The sequence below is a fragment of the Nematocida major genome, assembly GCF_021653875.1.
Source record: "Nematocida major strain JUm2507 chromosome Unknown 2438, whole genome shotgun sequence".
NCBI lineage: Eukaryota > Fungi > Microsporidia > Nematocida > Nematocida major.
Genome location: NW_025952955.1, coordinates 137,128 through 151,615, shown reverse-complemented (window position 1 = coordinate 151,615; position 14,488 = coordinate 137,128). Strand labels below are relative to the sequence as shown.

Sequence of the window (14,488 nt, the reverse complement as noted above, 5' to 3'; positions counted from 1 at the left end):
ATGGAATTTGAATGCAAGTGCGAAATATGCGTAATGCACGCAGGCGTTCTTCCCGGGTGGAGGGCCCTGCTGGAAAAAGAGTTTGAAAAGGAGTACTTTAGGAGAATTCTGGAATATCTGCACGGCGTGCAGTTCTTCCCGCAGCCAAAGCACGTGCTGCGGTGTCTTTCTTTTTTCGAGTGCGCAGACACAAAGGTGGTTATACTCGGGCAGGACCCGTACCACGGGGTGGACCAGGCAGTGGGCCTGTCTTTTTCGGTTCCCGTAGGCGTGCGCGCCCCACCCAGCCTGATGAACATACGGAAGGAAATACTCAGCAGCACCGGCGCAAAGTCCGCGTGCGTAGGCGGGTCGCTCACGTCCTGGGCGAAGCAAGGGGTTCTTCTTCTGAACAGCATACTCACGGTGACGCAGAAAAAGCCCCGGTCGCACTCTAAAATAGGGTGGACGGAGTTCACAGACGAAATAATCCGGATGGTAAGCGAAAAGTCGTCGGGCACTGTTTTTATGCTCTGGGGGAACGACGCACAGAGCAAGAAAGGGCTGATTGATAGCAAAAAGCATCTTGTTTTGTGCACAACGCACCCAAGCCCCTTCAGCGCCCACAGGGGCTTTATAGGGAGTGGGCACTTCAAACGCGCGAATGAGTATTTAATATCTCTAAATAAAGAGGCAATTGTTTGGTGAAAAAGAAAGAAAACAATAACGCAAGGGATCGAGAGAAATCTATAAAAAGAATAAATTTTTTAACTTTATGAAGTACATATTAGTTTGCGGAGGAGTTATTTCCGGAGTGGGAAAAGGCGTTATATCAAGCAGCATAGGGCATATGCTAAAGAATGAAGGGCATCACGTGACAATCGTCAAGATAGACCCGTACTTGAATTTCAATGCAGGCACTTTGGGCCCAAGAGATCATGGAGAAGTTTTTGTTCTGGACGACGGCACAGAAACAGACTTGGATTTGGGCAACTACGAAAGGTTTTTGGGGTCTAATCTGACAAAGTTCAACAGCATCACAAGCGGACGTATGTACAGCGAGGTAATCAAGCGAGAAAGAGAGGGCGAGTATCTGGGAAAAACCGTGCAGGTTGTTCCGCATGTCACAGACCACATAAAAAACAGCATTCGAAACGCTGCTTTTCTTCCGGTGGAGAACCACACAACGCCTCCAAACATATGCATCATAGAGCTGGGCGGGGTTGTTGGAGACATTGAGTCCATAACGTTTATAGAGGCGCTTCGGCAGATGCATGTTGAGGAGGGCCGCGAAAAGTTTTTGGTGGTTGGCGTGGACTACTCGCTGGAAATCAACGGGGAGCACAAGACAAAGCCAATCCAGGCCTCTGCCAAGAGGGCGCGCGAGCTTGGGATTCCATACGACATGGTTGTGTGCCGATCCAAGTCAAAAATAGAAAAAGACCCAATGGACAAAATAATTTTGTTTACTGGCGCAGAGAAGGTGGTGGAGATGCCAAACTGCAACGTGCTGGACGTTCCTGCGCAGCTGGCTGGAGACACCGGCGTCCTGGAGTATCTGAACCGGCGGCTCAATCTGCCCATCATCGAAAACGTGCAGAAAGACGACGCGCACTTGCTGAAGATAGTTGCTGCCAAGGCGAACACCTGCAAGGTCGCGATTGTTGGGAAGTACAGCAACCACGAAGACGCGTATCTGTCTATTAAGGAGTCGCTCAAGATTGCGGGGGCCGCGGACGAAATCGACGCAGACGTGAAAACCACATACTTTGACACGTCTTCTTTCAAGGGCGCGCAGTCCTTGGAGATCCTCAAGGCGTTTGACGGGATAGTCATTCCAGGCGGGTTTGGGCGCAGAGGAGTTGAGGAGATGATTTTGGTTGCTGAGTACGCAAGAAACAACCAGATTCCGCTCCTGGGCATATGCCTCGGAATGCAGATCATTGCCATAGAGTATGCACGAAACATCCTGAACATACAAAACGCAACAAGCGAGGAGCTTGTGACCGAAGAAGACATTCACACGATCATCGACGACAAGATAAACGACGAAAACTGCCCCTCTGACAAGTCTGCATACTCACTGATTATTTCCAAGCACCCTGGAAAAATCCGAATAGGGAGGCACGAGACCGCCACCATTTCTGGAACGCGCACGGCAGAGCTGTATGGAAGCATAGAAGGATCTATTATATCCGAAAGGTTTAGGCACAGATACGGCGTGAACACTAAATATGTTTCAGAGTTTGAGAAGAACGGGCTCAAGGTTGGCGCTAGACACAAAAACTACATCGATGCCTTAGAGATGCCAGAGCACCCGTTCTATATGGGCGTGCAGTTCCACCCTGAGTTCCTGTCCAAGCCGGGAATGCCCAGGCCCTGCTTCACGGCTTTCCTTTTGGCGTGTTTGAGAAAGTAAATGCACCTGTGCAGTGAGCCAAAGTAGAAGCATCTTTATTTTTGCATATGCCTACATTGAATTAGAGCATGTGTGTAGGGTTAGTAATAAATAGGCCTTAGTTATCCACGCTTTTCCGAACTCGCGCCCAGAAAGCCTAGCAGCAGCAGCTTTCTGAAGGCGCCGCCCTGCCCTTGCTTTTTGCCTGCTAGTACAGCCATGTTTTGATGTCCTTCAGACTTCTTAGAACTTTTGAAATGAAAGACAGAGACACTTTTCCATTGCAAAGGGAGCTTGCCAGCATGCACGTGTGCGTGAAGAGGAAAAAGTGCAACGAGCCTGCATACATGAATGCCCACATCAGAAGCCTCCCTATGCCTGTGCATGCATTTATGAAGAAGCTGTGCCCGCAGATGAACCCGCACACAAGAAGGGCTATGCTTAGGCATGCGTGTGTGAGCATAACAATGTAGAGGCTCTTGTATGTTGCGGGGGATTGCCCTATGAACACCCCCAGTATCTTATAGATCCCTATCATGGACAGCAGGAAAATACAAAGCTCCCACTCCAGCAACAGACAAACACGCATCCGCGGGAAAGCTATGGCATATTCGTGGTTTGTTACGATGGTGCCTCCCAGTATAAACAGCCAGTTTAGGAGAGCCGCGGGGATAGCCAGCACGATGCCGATGCCCTTGGGCAGCGCACACCTTCTGCATATCTCCTTTATGTGCAGCATCCCGAGCTGCGTGCCAAACAGCATCAGCACTCCGGGAACGCAAACACACGCGAACTGCATGAAAAGAGTGTATGGCGCAGTAACCCTCCTGTGCGTCCAAATGGCCACGTCCTCCATGGGCCCAAAACTCTCGATCTTCTCCACGTACCGGAACTTCTGTATGGACTCTAAATGCTGCAGCGTCCGGTCCGACAGCAGGCTGCGGATTCTCTCTGCTCTGTCTGCGTCAAAAAGGCTGCCTGCCTTCATCTTTGTCGCGCGCTCGATGTACTGGATTATTTCGGTGAACACCCGGTTCATGTCCTTTACTACCTGCACCCGAATTGCGTTGATTCTTTCCTCCTCCTCTCGGGCCTTTTCCTGCTCTCTGGAGCTTCTGGGCTGCGCATTTGGAGCTCTGTTCGAAAACTCTCTCCGGTACTCTTCCAGCTTTTTTATTTCGCTTTGGATCCGGTCCAGAATGTCTTTTGTGCCGTAGCCTTCCTCGTCCACGACCTCCTGCGCCCCATACAGAGATATTATAGATTCTTCAATCTGCACAGCCTCTTCCTTCAAGGCCATACTGGAATGCGATATAAGCCCCAAAAGCACCTCTATGCAGGCGCCTGTTCTATCTATACATGCATGGCTGTCGCTGCTTTCTCTTTCCATTTTTCTCACAACAAAATTGAAATCGTTTTGAATTAAGCAGCTTCAGTTTGATATTGTTTTGTTCGATTTTCTTCAAATTTTCCAAATGCCTCGCATAGAAAGAATAGAGAAGTTTATACGGGAAAAGTATCCAAACGCGAGCATACGCATCACAGACAAAACAAAAGAGCACCTTGGGCACAAAGAAATCCTTTCTCTGGACAACCCGCAGGAGACGCACCTGGACATAAAGGTGTGGGACGAGTCTTTTAAGGGCTCCAGGCCCATTGACTCGATCAGAGAAATAAACAAAGCAATAAAAGGCGAGTTCGAGCAAGGCCTGCATGCTGTAACGATCGACTGCTCGCAGCCAGACGCCCCAGAGCAGTAGACGCAGGCCCACGCGCAGCCTATCCAAGCACAGAAGCACCGGCGCAAGCCGTGCGCGAAAGAATAAACACAAAAAACCCCGCCGCGCACACATTTATGCACAAGCCCCGTCCTGCACAAGTCAGACACGCCCACTTAAATTAAGCAACTGTTTATTTCATGCCTATCCCTTTATAACTACTTGAAGGAACACCTCTGGGCAGGTCACAGACGATATGATGGTCTTGAACGCATCGTATGTGGATGTTACATCGATGTACTTCTTTCTAATAATCATGCTGTACTTGTCGTATGTGTTGGTACCGTTGCCACCAGGCGCCTTTCTGGTTGTAATGGTCAGCTTGTTGTTCTTGAACGCGACTGGCCCCCTGTTAGACTGGTCCTCTGCCTTTGCTAGCTGGTATATTTTGTTCGCAACTCTCTCTATTTCATTCTTGTTTCTGCTGACCATGGTGATTCTCAGCGTCTGCTTCTCTTGCTCGTTGGTCTGCTCTACCTCTTTTTCATAGTCTTTTTCTGAATGCATGCAGGGGACATAAAAATTTAAATAAAAATGTGTTTATTCTCAAGCGTCCTCTTTTTTATCCTCATTCAGAGCGTACATTTTTGCCTTTCTAAATAGCTCTTCCTGCTCTCTTTCGAGCTCATCCTGGGTCAGCCCCGAGTCCTTCAGCTTGTTCTGCCTTGACGGGCGCAGCTTGGACTGCTCTATGTGATCTTTGTATGACTCGTTGCACTGGTCAATGTACTCCTCAAACCCAAGATGCCGAAGCGCTCGGTACACGTGCTCGTGCGTAAGCGTTTTTTTCTGCTCTTTTTCGCACACCTCGTTGGCCTCCGTGGCAATTATGTGCACGAACTCGGCGCAGCAGTTCAGAAGGACCTGCTTCACTTCTCGGCTGCATATTAGCGGGGATTCCAGCGTCTCTGAAATAATCTTGTCTATCGACGCTCTTGGTATTTTGGGCTCTGGCTCGAGCGCTCTTCCCTCACACTCCATCAAAATAAAAAAGAGCAGCTAATTGAATTTCTGCATGAAAAACTCTTTTAGCGAATTCTTCTTCGACTTGCCTATGCTCTTTGTTTCCTCTATTGTACACTGCACCGAGTCGTTGGAGATCTCCCGAATGGTTTTAGACGAAAGAAGCCGCACCGCGTCTGTTTTTGTTACTTTCTGTATGGCCGTGAGAAACAAGTGCCTCCGCGCCTCCAGCTCTGTGGCGCCCCCTGGGATCTGCCGCTTTGCCCTCTCCAGGGACGCCTTGTAGTTTCTCAGATGCCCTGGGTCGCTTTTCTGCAGGTGCATGTTTTCTATGTACCTGGCACACTCCATGGGCGTGTGCGCTGGTATTATCTGCACTGAGAGCGCCATGCAGTCGACCTGCAGCTTGGAGAACGCTGCGGCAATCGACTTTGTGAATATGTCTGCGTTTATCAGAAGAAGCACCACGGGAACCCTTTTGCTCTGCGACGCCTTTATCTTTTCTATGCGCCCAAACACATACTGCGGCGAGTGCATGTGCAGCATGAGGGAAACGTGGATGACTCCAAAGTGCTCACCAGGCTCGTAGTCGTATACAGAGTACCGGTACTCAATGTTTATTCTCCTAATGCACTTTATTAGCTGGTTCCCCTTCTGGAGCTCGCTTACTTTCATGCGAATTAAAAACTCTGCACATAAGAAGCGAGCTTTCTCCGTTCGAATAGTAATTCGGCACCTCGCTCTCCTCGAAAAACCCAAACACGCTCCTGTACATGCTTATTGCTGAGTGGTTGGACGGCCGCACGTTCAGATACACCTTGAACGGCGCGTTTTCAGAGCCCATCATTCTGCAGACCCCGTGCAAGGAGGCTGCCAGGAGTATCCTTCCCAGGCCCACCTTTCGGTATGCTTTGTCCACAGCCAGCGAAAGCACGTACCCGGAGTTTGCGTCCGTCTCTGTTTTTTCGTCGCTTTCCATGTTGTCTTTGAGCTTGGACATTGCATACCCTATGATTTCTCCCCTGTTGTTTTCTGCCACGAAGCAGGACTCAGGGTACATCACAAGCATGTACATAAGGAGAATCAGATGGTAGTTCTCCGGGAGGTTTCTCCGGTTGCACTCCTTTACATGGTGTATGTCCCTAAACGCCATATGCCGAACTTGCATGAAAAAATTTGAATGGCGTCCGAGAATCTCTCAAGCCAAACTACAGACGATCTGCACAGACGCCTGGAAAGCTACATAGCAAAAAAAAAGAAGCTGGAGTCGGAGCTGCACTCTGTGGAAAAGAAAATATACGCATACGAGGGGCTGCTGCTGGACGACAGCGGAATAAAGAGCCTTCTTAAAAAGCCCGACGGGTTTCCGCACAGAAAAGACAGAAAGGTCGGCATCAATGACTGCGATCGCCCCTTCTCAATGGACCTTCCCTACTAGCGCTGCGGGCTGCTGCGGCTGCGCCTTACCTTGCACGTAAATAAAGCATGTTTGGCACTTTTCTTTGACTAAAAGCACATGGGCGCGTGCTTAATTGCTTCTACGTGCATATTGCTTTCATTTAATCTTAGCGTGTTTGTCGATTGCATGAAATTCGAACATTCTAGGCGGCCAGGACCCAGAGGTCTGCCAATAGTGCTTGTGCGGGCATAATTGCAGGGTATTAATACCTGTGCGCTTTGCTCCCTATGAAGATTTCTCTATTACCACTGCTGTTTGGGCTTGCAAAGTGTCTGCGCGCTCCCAGCCAGTGCTCAAAGCCTGGCCAGATTGCCCTTGTGTTCAGCGACGGGCCTGTTGAAACCAGCCCGGACTTGGTTCAGACCCTGGCTGACCAAGGCATTGCTGCAACCTTTATGTTCTCCACCGTGAACATCGACCACCCTGGCGTGTCCAATGTAATTAGGCAGGCTGTGGACGAGGGGCACACGGTTGGGCTCCGAACCAACCCCATATACGATTTCAGCGAAATGAACGAGACCGAGATCAGAGAGGCCATCGTGGGCGAGCTGAACGTGCTTGACGAGGTCTCTGGGCAGAAAACAAAGTACATATCCATCAACCAGCCAGACGTTATGAACCAGACTGTGCTGCAGGTTATTGAAGACCTGGACCTAATTTTAATCAACTACAACTACGACATGTACGGCTCAAGTGACGACGACCAGGACGACATGCTCAACAGGTGGAAGCTGAAGCTGAAGTCTGTGCGCCCGCAGTCCTCTTCGTACATTGTTCTCCAGCACGACCAAAGAGAGTCTGAGCTGGGAATTGTCCCGGAGGTCGTTGACATGGGTAGCGCCGCAGGATACAGCTTTGTGAACATCGAAGACTGCCTCAGCGGCGTCTCCATGGACGGGCCTGCAGGGGCAGCCGGCGCTGGGTCCTCTTCCGACAGGTCGGAGAGAACTGGAACAGACAGAAAGAATAGCGCAATGTCTCCCATTCTTCTCATGGGCTGCATGTCCAGCATATTTTTCCTGTAGTTGGGCCTTTTGATGTAAAATAAGTCAATAAATGCAAATCTAAACCAATAAAGATTTTTATGCTCATTGTAGGATTCGAAGGAAGCGCAAACAAGCTCGGTGTTGGAATTGTCCGAGGCGAGGAAATCCTGGCAAACGAGCGGGCTACATACACGCCGCCACAGGGAGAAGGATTTAAAATTACAGACGCAGCAATGCACCACCAGGCGAACATCATGGGGGTTTTCAAGCGCGCGCTTGAAACAGCAAAAATTAAAATAAAGGACATAGAGTTCCTGGCATACACTGCAGGCCCTGGGATTGCGCCGTGTCTGATGAGTGTTGCCATCTTTGTGAAGGTGCTTGCTGAGAAGTACAACATCCCCGTTGTGCCAGTAAACCACTGCGTTGCACACATTGAAATGGGCCGGTTTATCACAAAGTCTGACAACCCAACCATTCTGTACGTGAGCGGGGGGAACACGCAGGTCATATCATACTACAAAAACCGATACGTCGTGTACGGAGAAACCCTGGACATCGCTGTGGGAAACTGTCTGGACAGGCTGGCGCGCCTGCTCGATCTTCCCAATACCCCGTCTCCGGGATACAACATAGAGCAGATCGCGAAGAATGGAATCCGCTATCTGAAACTTCCGTACTCCGTTAAGGGGATGGATGTCTCCTTTTCGGGGCTCCTCTCCCACGTCGAGAACTACGTGAAAACCCAGGCCATGACTGAGAGCCTCAAGGCCGACATCTGCTACTCTGTGCAGGAAACATGCTTTTCTATGCTCATCGAGGTGACGGAGCGAGCAATGACATGCACAGACTCCAACGAGGTTCTTGTGGTTGGCGGGGTAGGGTGCAACAAAAGGCTGCAGAAAATGGCCTCGGACATGGCCAAGCAGAGAGGCGGGAAGGGATACAGCGCAGACGAGCGATACTGCATTGACAATGGGCTTATGATTGCGCACACTGCATACAAAATGCTGCTCAGCGGATACGTGTGCCAAGGCAAGGAGTGCAATATAACGCAGAAGTACAGGACCGACACCGTTGATGTGACGTGGAGAACATAAACTCCGCAGCCCTTGGGCGTACTGCTTCTGGAGGCGCCGCTCAATTGCCGCTGCCTCCTTTCGCTCTTTTTCTTATGCAAAATTTTGGGCGCCCCGCTTACTGCAGCATATTTCGCGGCGAAGAAAACTGGGCACTTCTGGCGCTGCTTGAAGCCTGAGAAGTACCCGCCCGGACATTGTTTTTCGGGCTGCTGCCCAGCGCCCATTTCAATTTAAGACGGCTAGGGCCCCTTTGGCACATAGTTCGCAATAGCCAACACAGTGCCACAGAACGGCGTGACTCCTCCCTGGCTTGCAATAAACTTCAGCATAAATGAACTGTTTTCATCCACTCTTCCAACAAGCAGCCCTGCACGCACTGCATCACTATGCCCCCAAGCAGGCGCATTTTTTTGACTTGTGTGACTACAAGCAAGCGCCCACCAGGCCAGGCGTGCCGTGCGTGCGTGCGAAAGACCTGTGCTCTATTTTTCTAAAAATGTGCAGCGTAAGACAGCCTGCGCACTGTATCCTCCCAGAATGCTATATGTGCCGGTTTGGGCTGTCTGCTTTTTTGCCTAATTTGCGCGTTTTTACTCTATGCATGCAATTTTAATTGTGTACAGAATGCACAATTGAAGAGGTTTTATATTACATAAAGAAATGCCAAAATGCAAAGAGATTTACAGAGTCTTTATTGTGCCTACACGACAGATCCGCATGCAGCCAGCAGATGCATGTCGGACTGATGCTGGAAAACTCGGTGGATGCAGGCGCGGGCAATCCATCTATGCCGCGTTATATAGCGCCTTTACCCGATTCCAGACAGACGCAACGGAGGCTTTCAGCTCTGTGACTCTGTCTGCGATGCGCCCGCCCTTAGTCTCGCGCTTCTCTATGTAGCTGTGGCAGTCAACTAGCGGCTTTCCGATCTTAAGATTCACAAAGTTGTGGAACTCGCACAGTGACAGTGCAAAAAGGGGCTGGCTCTCAACATTTAGAAGCTTGCTGCTGTGAAAGTGGGCAATCGACGATGCACAGGGCGGGCAGGGATACAGAATAGAAAGGGACTCAATTAGGCCGCTTGCAGCCTTCTTTTCCTGGGGGGTTGGGTTTCTTGGATAGTACTTTGCAATCGTGTGCAACAAATGCCAGGTGGCCCTCCCCATGGTTTTTTTCTCCTGCACGGTTAGGCTCTGGTCGGCCTTCTTGTTTTCCATTTACTAAAATATTTGAGCGGCGCGCGCTAATATGAGCGCTTCCGGCTGGCTTCTGTTCGCATCCAAGCTTCTGCGTTGGTGTCTATGAAGAGGCGCTCAAGGGCCCTCTAAAGAGTAGGCGGAACGCCCGCACACTTTGCAGCCTGCTGGTTCAAAGCCAGCCCATAGTGCTTAGCCGGAGTTTTTAGCCTGGGTGCGGATAGGAGAATTCGGGCAGAAGCCCGAAAAAAGCTTGGAATGCTTCTCTGGCCTTTGGGGCTGCGGATGGCACAGGCCCCAAGCAGCGCGAGAAGGGCCCAATTTTGCCTGCTGCAAAGTGTCCTGCAGTGAGCGGGCTCACCATGTGCAGACGCAATCGCCGCACATAAAATTAAGAAAACTCATATTTATTAATCAGCTTTCAACAGCACGTAGACAGGCCTATATATGCCTTTCGCTGTGCTCGGGCGGCTGCATGTATTGCTCTAGGTCAGGAGGCCCTACTCGAAACAGCCTGCTCGGGCGGGTCATGGTGCTGAGCAGAAACTCGGAGTTCCACGCTGCGATCATCTCGCCCAAGACCTCAATCCAGCGCCCCTCTGTTTTTTGCCCGTCCATCAGCCCCGTGAGCTTTTTCTTAAACGCCATCCGCGTTTTTGTAATTATTTTCATTGATGGCGCACACTCTTCGTTTGGGTAGACATGGAGAACTTTATTGGAAACAAGAAGATCGGCCATCTCGGAGGAGAAATACATCGGCTCCAGCTCTGTCTGAACTATGTATGGCCACCCCACCTTCTCAAACAGTAGGCCCAGACATGCGACTATCTCGCGCGCGCTTTTGTCGCGAAGCGGATATGCAAAGTGGTATCGGGAGTATACGTCCATGACGTGCATGGCGTACATAAAGCCGTCGTTGTGTTCGGCGTACTCTGCCATAGAAATGCAGTCAATTTGGAGCCGCTCCATGGAAAAGCTGGCGCTTACCGGCTTGATTACGGGAATCTTATGCTTGAACTCGGCCTTTTTCTCCGGGCTTTGGCTTTTTGAAATACAGTATGCGCACTTGGAAACCCAGTCCAGCAGGTGCTGTTTTTTAAAGCCCATCCAGTGCGCGCGGATTCTTTTCCAGCTGCTTCCCACCTTGGAGTGGCTGTGGAAGTCGTGCGCATACATGCATATGTTTCTTATGCATGCCTTGTCATCGTCTCCCACCGCGGCCAAAAGCCCACCGTTTACTTCCCGCATAAGCACTCCCTTGCTAGTAGTAACAAACATCTTGGCCTTCTTCTTGAAATCTCGCTTTTGGAATCGTGTACCGAAAACTGGAAAAGTACCTCGCATATGGTAGTCCTTTATTTCTTGTATGTTTTTGGTAGTGAGGAGCATGCTTATCTTTTTCTTGGCAGAACCAGTTTCACTACCCATTCGGAGTTAAAAAAAATCCGCAAATTATATTCCTAGTTTGTCGATAAAGATGGCTATTGTTTTGAAATGGGAAAAGGATCAAAAAAATTATACTAAGCATTTTTATGGCGTGCTCGGCTGCAAGAAAAGTGCGCGCTAAAAACACAGGCAGCAACCCCGGACGCGCTTTTTAGATACAGCTGCCTGGGCGGAAGCCAGAAAACTGCACAAAGAGTGCGCGGGACGTTGCAAACTGAAAAAGCAAGAAAGCGGCGCCTTTAAAGCGTGGCCCAGAAAATGCTTGTTTAGGAAGGCCCGGCCTTTTATTCTACATGCGCTAGGCTGCGTGTGCCTAAAGAGAGCCCGCAGAAGAAGCAAGTCCACACTGAGCTTGCAGGGCGCAATAGTCGTTGAATGATGTGTATCTCGCATGGCAACTATTTATTGAATCTAATCCCATTTGTCAAAAGAAGCCTTTGGCTTCCCGGCTAGCGGGGCGTCAGCGGGCTTTTTCTGCCTAGCTTCCTTTTCTGCGCCCTTTGAGGCTGCTCGCCGGTTGGTGTCTTTCCCCTTCACATACTCGGACAGCTGGAGCCCTCGCTCTTTGATAGCTGCAGACGCAGGAGCCAGCACTTTTTCGGAAATCTGCTCTGAAATCGTGCTAGAGGCAGAGTAGAAGTATCCGGCTGCCTTTCCAAAGGCCTCTGTTAGTCCTGATTGGATGCTTTCCAGCGTGGGCCTCACAGAAGACGCAGCTTGGTTGTACATGTTTACATAGCTGCCTGTGTCAAAAGTCTCTTTTTCTGTTGCTTTTTTAACGTCCACTTCCAGGGGCGACGGCGTGCTATGCACCTTTCTCCTCTCTCTGGGCGCGTGCGAGCTCTTTGCGGCCCTGCTCTCCGGGAATATTGCGTCGACTTTTTCTTTGAGAGCCTTTCCGTACTCTTGCACCGCGCTGTTTCCGTACAGCTCGCCTTTGGGCAGGCTTTCGAGCCCGTGCTTCCTAATGTGCTCTAAAAAACGGGCGTTTCCCCCAACCTCCATCTTTTTCTTCTCCGCCGAGCTCCACACGTCCATGCTCATGCTTTTCACCATGCTCACTTTCACGCCGTACGAACGATGGCTTCCTGCGCAGTTCAGACAGAGAAACACGCCGTAGGTTGTAGAGGCCCACTGGGGCCTGGCCATCCCGCAGTCTATGCATTTCTTATTTTCTGGCGTGCTGGAAATTATTTCCTTGAGGCCTAGAGTGTCTTTTGTGTCTGGCATTTTTTTGTTTTTAATTTTCTTTATATTTATTTATGCTCTCTCCACACATGCCCTGCCTCCTTTCTCAGATCGGAAAGCCTGTTCTCTATTTCATTTTTGTTTGCGTAACTTTTTTCCATGTATAGAGTTAGGTCGGCAATTTTTTCGTCCAGACGGCTCAGCGAGCTTTCTGAGATTTCTCCCTTTAATTTATCTCTTATCTCTCTGTGCTGTTTAATGTAATCAGAAACCTTTTGTTTTGTTTCTATTAGAAGCTTTGTTTTTTCGTCCTCCAGCCTGGCGTCTGCTGCCTCCTTCACCAAGGCGTCTATCTCCTCCCGGGACAGCCCCCCGGACGGCTCTATCTTCACGTTGCAGGCTGCGTGTGTCTCCTTGTCCCGCGCAGTGACCGTGAAAATGCCATTTGCGTCCGCCTCAAACGTTATTTCTATTTTGGGCACGCCCTTGGGCAGCGGGGGGATCCCTGACAGAACCAGCTCGCCAAGATACTTGTTGTGTGCGACAAGAGGGCGCTCCCCCTCATACACCTTCACTGTTACAGAGGTCTGTCCGTCCTCGGACGTCGTAAAGGTCTGTGTTTTCTTGATCGGGATTGAGGTGTTCTTTTCCACGATCTTGCTGAATATGCCTCCAAGTGTCTCTATGCCCAGGCTGAGCGGGGCCACATCAATTAGTAAATAGTCTTTCATTTCGCCAACAAGTATCCCCCCTTGGACTGCAGCTCCTGCTGCAACGGCTTCGTCCGGGTTGACCCCCAGCGTTATCTTTTTGCCAAACACGCGCTCAACAGCTCTTCGGATGGCAGGGATTCGGGTCATGCCTCCAACCACCACCACGCTGTCTATGCCGCCCTTTTTTATGTCTGCGTCCAGCATGGCTTCTTTGCACGGCCCCAGCGTTTTTTCAATCAGCGGAGCAATTATCTCTTCAAACTCTGCCCGGGTAACTTGGAACACAGCGTCTTCAGACGTTGCCCCCGGCCTTGTTGCGGGCAGGTGCGAAAACCGGGCTTCTGCGGTTTCCTTTTCAGATAGCGCACACTTTATTCTTTCTGCAGCCGCCCGCACCTCCTGCAGCAGCTCTGGCATAGACCTGACCTGCACGCCATGCCGGCTCTCTATTTTTTCTATCAGATGGTTTGACAGCGCAGCGTCAAAGTCCTCCCCTCCCAGATGGCTGTTTCCGTTTGTCGCCTTCACGCCAAATATTCCGTCCTTGATCTCCAGTATGGACACGTCAAAAGTCCCGCCGCCCAGATCGTAAACCGCCACAGTCCCGTCCTTGCTCGTGTCTATCCCGTACGAAAGAGCTGCTGCGGTGGGCTCGTTGATCACCCGCATAACCTCAAGCCCCGCAATTTCTCCCGCTATCTTTGTGGCCTTTCTTTGCGCGTCTGTGAAATACGCGGGAACTGTTATGACAGCTTTCTTTATTTGCTCTTTCAAAACATGCTCAACCGAGCTTTTTAGATACTTGAGAATCTCAGACCCAACCTCCTGGGGAGAGTACTTTCTTCCCTCCACCTCGATCCACGCGTCTCCGTTTGTGTGCGGCACAATTTTGTAGGGCACGGTGCTTATGTGCTCGATGGTTTCGGGGTCGGTGTACTTCCTGCCCATGAGGCGCTTGGAAGAGCTTATCACCGACTGTGGGCTTGCGGCCAGCTCCCTTCGGGCGCTTTCCCCCACGCTTGCGCGCCCGCCTGAAAAGGAAACCACCGAGGGCGTGGTTCTCTTCCCGAGCATGTTGTGTACTATCTCTGCCTTTCCGTCCCTCAGCACGGCTGCGCACGAGTTCGTTGTTCCTAGGTCGATCCCCAGGACTTTTTCGGCGTATCCTCGAAACATTTCACTGCCAAGAAGCGCGGCCTGCATCACATCAGAAGCTCCCCTGCGCAAGCCGTGCCTCCCAGAAGCTCCTGCCAGTTGGGCAATAAAACCGTCTATGCCTCTCTTTATGCTCATGATAAAA

General features: G+C 50.6%; 15 protein-coding genes across 15 annotated transcripts; 6 read left to right on the top strand and 9 right to left on the bottom strand.

Moving 5' to 3' along the window:
* Positions 1–687, top strand: NEMAJ01_0398 (uracil-DNA glycosylase; the record flags this gene model as incomplete). Its single annotated transcript, XM_047914236.1, has 1 exon — positions 1–687. One exon carries the CDS (start codon positions 1–3, stop codon positions 685–687), a length of 687 nt encoding a protein of 228 aa, XP_047770193.1.
* A 67-nt stretch (positions 688–754) lies between these two features.
* NEMAJ01_0397 (CTP synthase) lies at positions 755–2,398 on the top strand (the record flags this gene model as incomplete). Its single annotated transcript, XM_047914235.1, has 1 exon — positions 755–2,398. One exon carries the CDS (start codon positions 755–757, stop codon positions 2,396–2,398), a length of 1,644 nt encoding a protein of 547 aa, XP_047770192.1.
* Positions 2,399–2,585: 187 nt separating this feature from the next.
* On the bottom strand, positions 2,586–3,767 carry NEMAJ01_0396 (uncharacterized protein; the record flags this gene model as incomplete). The annotated part of the gene is made up of 1 exon (XM_047914234.1): positions 2,586–3,767. The coding sequence occupies one exon, from the start codon at positions 3,765–3,767 to the stop codon at positions 2,586–2,588; it is 1,182 nt and encodes a 393-aa protein (XP_047770191.1).
* Positions 3,768–3,852: 85 nt separating this feature from the next.
* On the top strand, positions 3,853–4,137 carry NEMAJ01_0287 (BolA family transcriptional regulator, general stress-responsive regulator; the record flags this gene model as incomplete). The annotated part of the gene is made up of 1 exon (XM_047914125.1): positions 3,853–4,137. One exon carries the CDS (start codon positions 3,853–3,855, stop codon positions 4,135–4,137), a length of 285 nt encoding a protein of 94 aa, XP_047770082.1.
* Positions 4,138–4,299: 162 nt separating this feature from the next.
* Positions 4,300–4,662, bottom strand: NEMAJ01_0395 (small subunit ribosomal protein S20e; the record flags this gene model as incomplete). The annotated part of the gene is made up of 1 exon (XM_047914233.1): positions 4,300–4,662. The coding sequence occupies one exon, from the start codon at positions 4,660–4,662 to the stop codon at positions 4,300–4,302; it is 363 nt and encodes a 120-aa protein (XP_047770190.1).
* Positions 4,663–4,701: 39 nt separating this feature from the next.
* Positions 4,702–5,136, bottom strand: NEMAJ01_0394 (down-regulator of transcription 1; the record flags this gene model as incomplete). The annotated part of the gene is made up of 1 exon (XM_047914232.1): positions 4,702–5,136. The coding sequence occupies one exon, from the start codon at positions 5,134–5,136 to the stop codon at positions 4,702–4,704; it is 435 nt and encodes a 144-aa protein (XP_047770189.1).
* An 18-nt stretch (positions 5,137–5,154) lies between these two features.
* Positions 5,155–5,793, bottom strand: NEMAJ01_0393 (DNA excision repair protein ERCC-1; the record flags this gene model as incomplete). The annotated part of the gene is made up of 1 exon (XM_047914231.1): positions 5,155–5,793. The coding sequence occupies one exon, from the start codon at positions 5,791–5,793 to the stop codon at positions 5,155–5,157; it is 639 nt and encodes a 212-aa protein (XP_047770188.1).
* NEMAJ01_0392 (N-alpha-acetyltransferase 10/11) lies at positions 5,744–6,286 on the bottom strand (the record flags this gene model as incomplete). Its single annotated transcript, XM_047914230.1, has 1 exon — positions 5,744–6,286. One exon carries the CDS (start codon positions 6,284–6,286, stop codon positions 5,744–5,746), a length of 543 nt encoding a protein of 180 aa, XP_047770187.1.
* A 12-nt stretch (positions 6,287–6,298) lies between these two features.
* On the top strand, positions 6,299–6,556 carry NEMAJ01_0286 (uncharacterized protein; the record flags this gene model as incomplete). The annotated part of the gene is made up of 1 exon (XM_047914124.1): positions 6,299–6,556. The coding sequence occupies one exon, from the start codon at positions 6,299–6,301 to the stop codon at positions 6,554–6,556; it is 258 nt and encodes an 85-aa protein (XP_047770081.1).
* Positions 6,557–6,804: 248 nt separating this feature from the next.
* Positions 6,805–7,602, top strand: NEMAJ01_0391 (uncharacterized protein; the record flags this gene model as incomplete). Its single annotated transcript, XM_047914229.1, has 1 exon — positions 6,805–7,602. The coding sequence occupies one exon, from the start codon at positions 6,805–6,807 to the stop codon at positions 7,600–7,602; it is 798 nt and encodes a 265-aa protein (XP_047770186.1).
* A 59-nt stretch (positions 7,603–7,661) lies between these two features.
* On the top strand, positions 7,662–8,663 carry NEMAJ01_0390 (N6-L-threonylcarbamoyladenine synthase; the record flags this gene model as incomplete). The annotated part of the gene is made up of 1 exon (XM_047914228.1): positions 7,662–8,663. The coding sequence occupies one exon, from the start codon at positions 7,662–7,664 to the stop codon at positions 8,661–8,663; it is 1,002 nt and encodes a 333-aa protein (XP_047770185.1).
* Positions 8,664–9,430: 767 nt separating this feature from the next.
* NEMAJ01_0389 (mitochondrial FAD-linked sulfhydryl oxidase) lies at positions 9,431–9,862 on the bottom strand (the record flags this gene model as incomplete). Its single annotated transcript, XM_047914227.1, has 1 exon — positions 9,431–9,862. The coding sequence occupies one exon, from the start codon at positions 9,860–9,862 to the stop codon at positions 9,431–9,433; it is 432 nt and encodes a 143-aa protein (XP_047770184.1).
* Positions 9,863–10,282: 420 nt separating this feature from the next.
* Positions 10,283–11,269, bottom strand: NEMAJ01_0388 (uncharacterized protein; the record flags this gene model as incomplete). Its single annotated transcript, XM_047914226.1, has 1 exon — positions 10,283–11,269. The coding sequence occupies one exon, from the start codon at positions 11,267–11,269 to the stop codon at positions 10,283–10,285; it is 987 nt and encodes a 328-aa protein (XP_047770183.1).
* A 429-nt stretch (positions 11,270–11,698) lies between these two features.
* On the bottom strand, positions 11,699–12,517 carry NEMAJ01_0387 (uncharacterized protein; the record flags this gene model as incomplete). The annotated part of the gene is made up of 1 exon (XM_047914225.1): positions 11,699–12,517. The coding sequence occupies one exon, from the start codon at positions 12,515–12,517 to the stop codon at positions 11,699–11,701; it is 819 nt and encodes a 272-aa protein (XP_047770182.1).
* A 26-nt stretch (positions 12,518–12,543) lies between these two features.
* Positions 12,544–14,481, bottom strand: NEMAJ01_0386 (molecular chaperone DnaK; the record flags this gene model as incomplete). Its single annotated transcript, XM_047914224.1, has 1 exon — positions 12,544–14,481. One exon carries the CDS (start codon positions 14,479–14,481, stop codon positions 12,544–12,546), a length of 1,938 nt encoding a protein of 645 aa, XP_047770181.1.
* Positions 14,482–14,488: the final 7 nt, after the last annotated feature.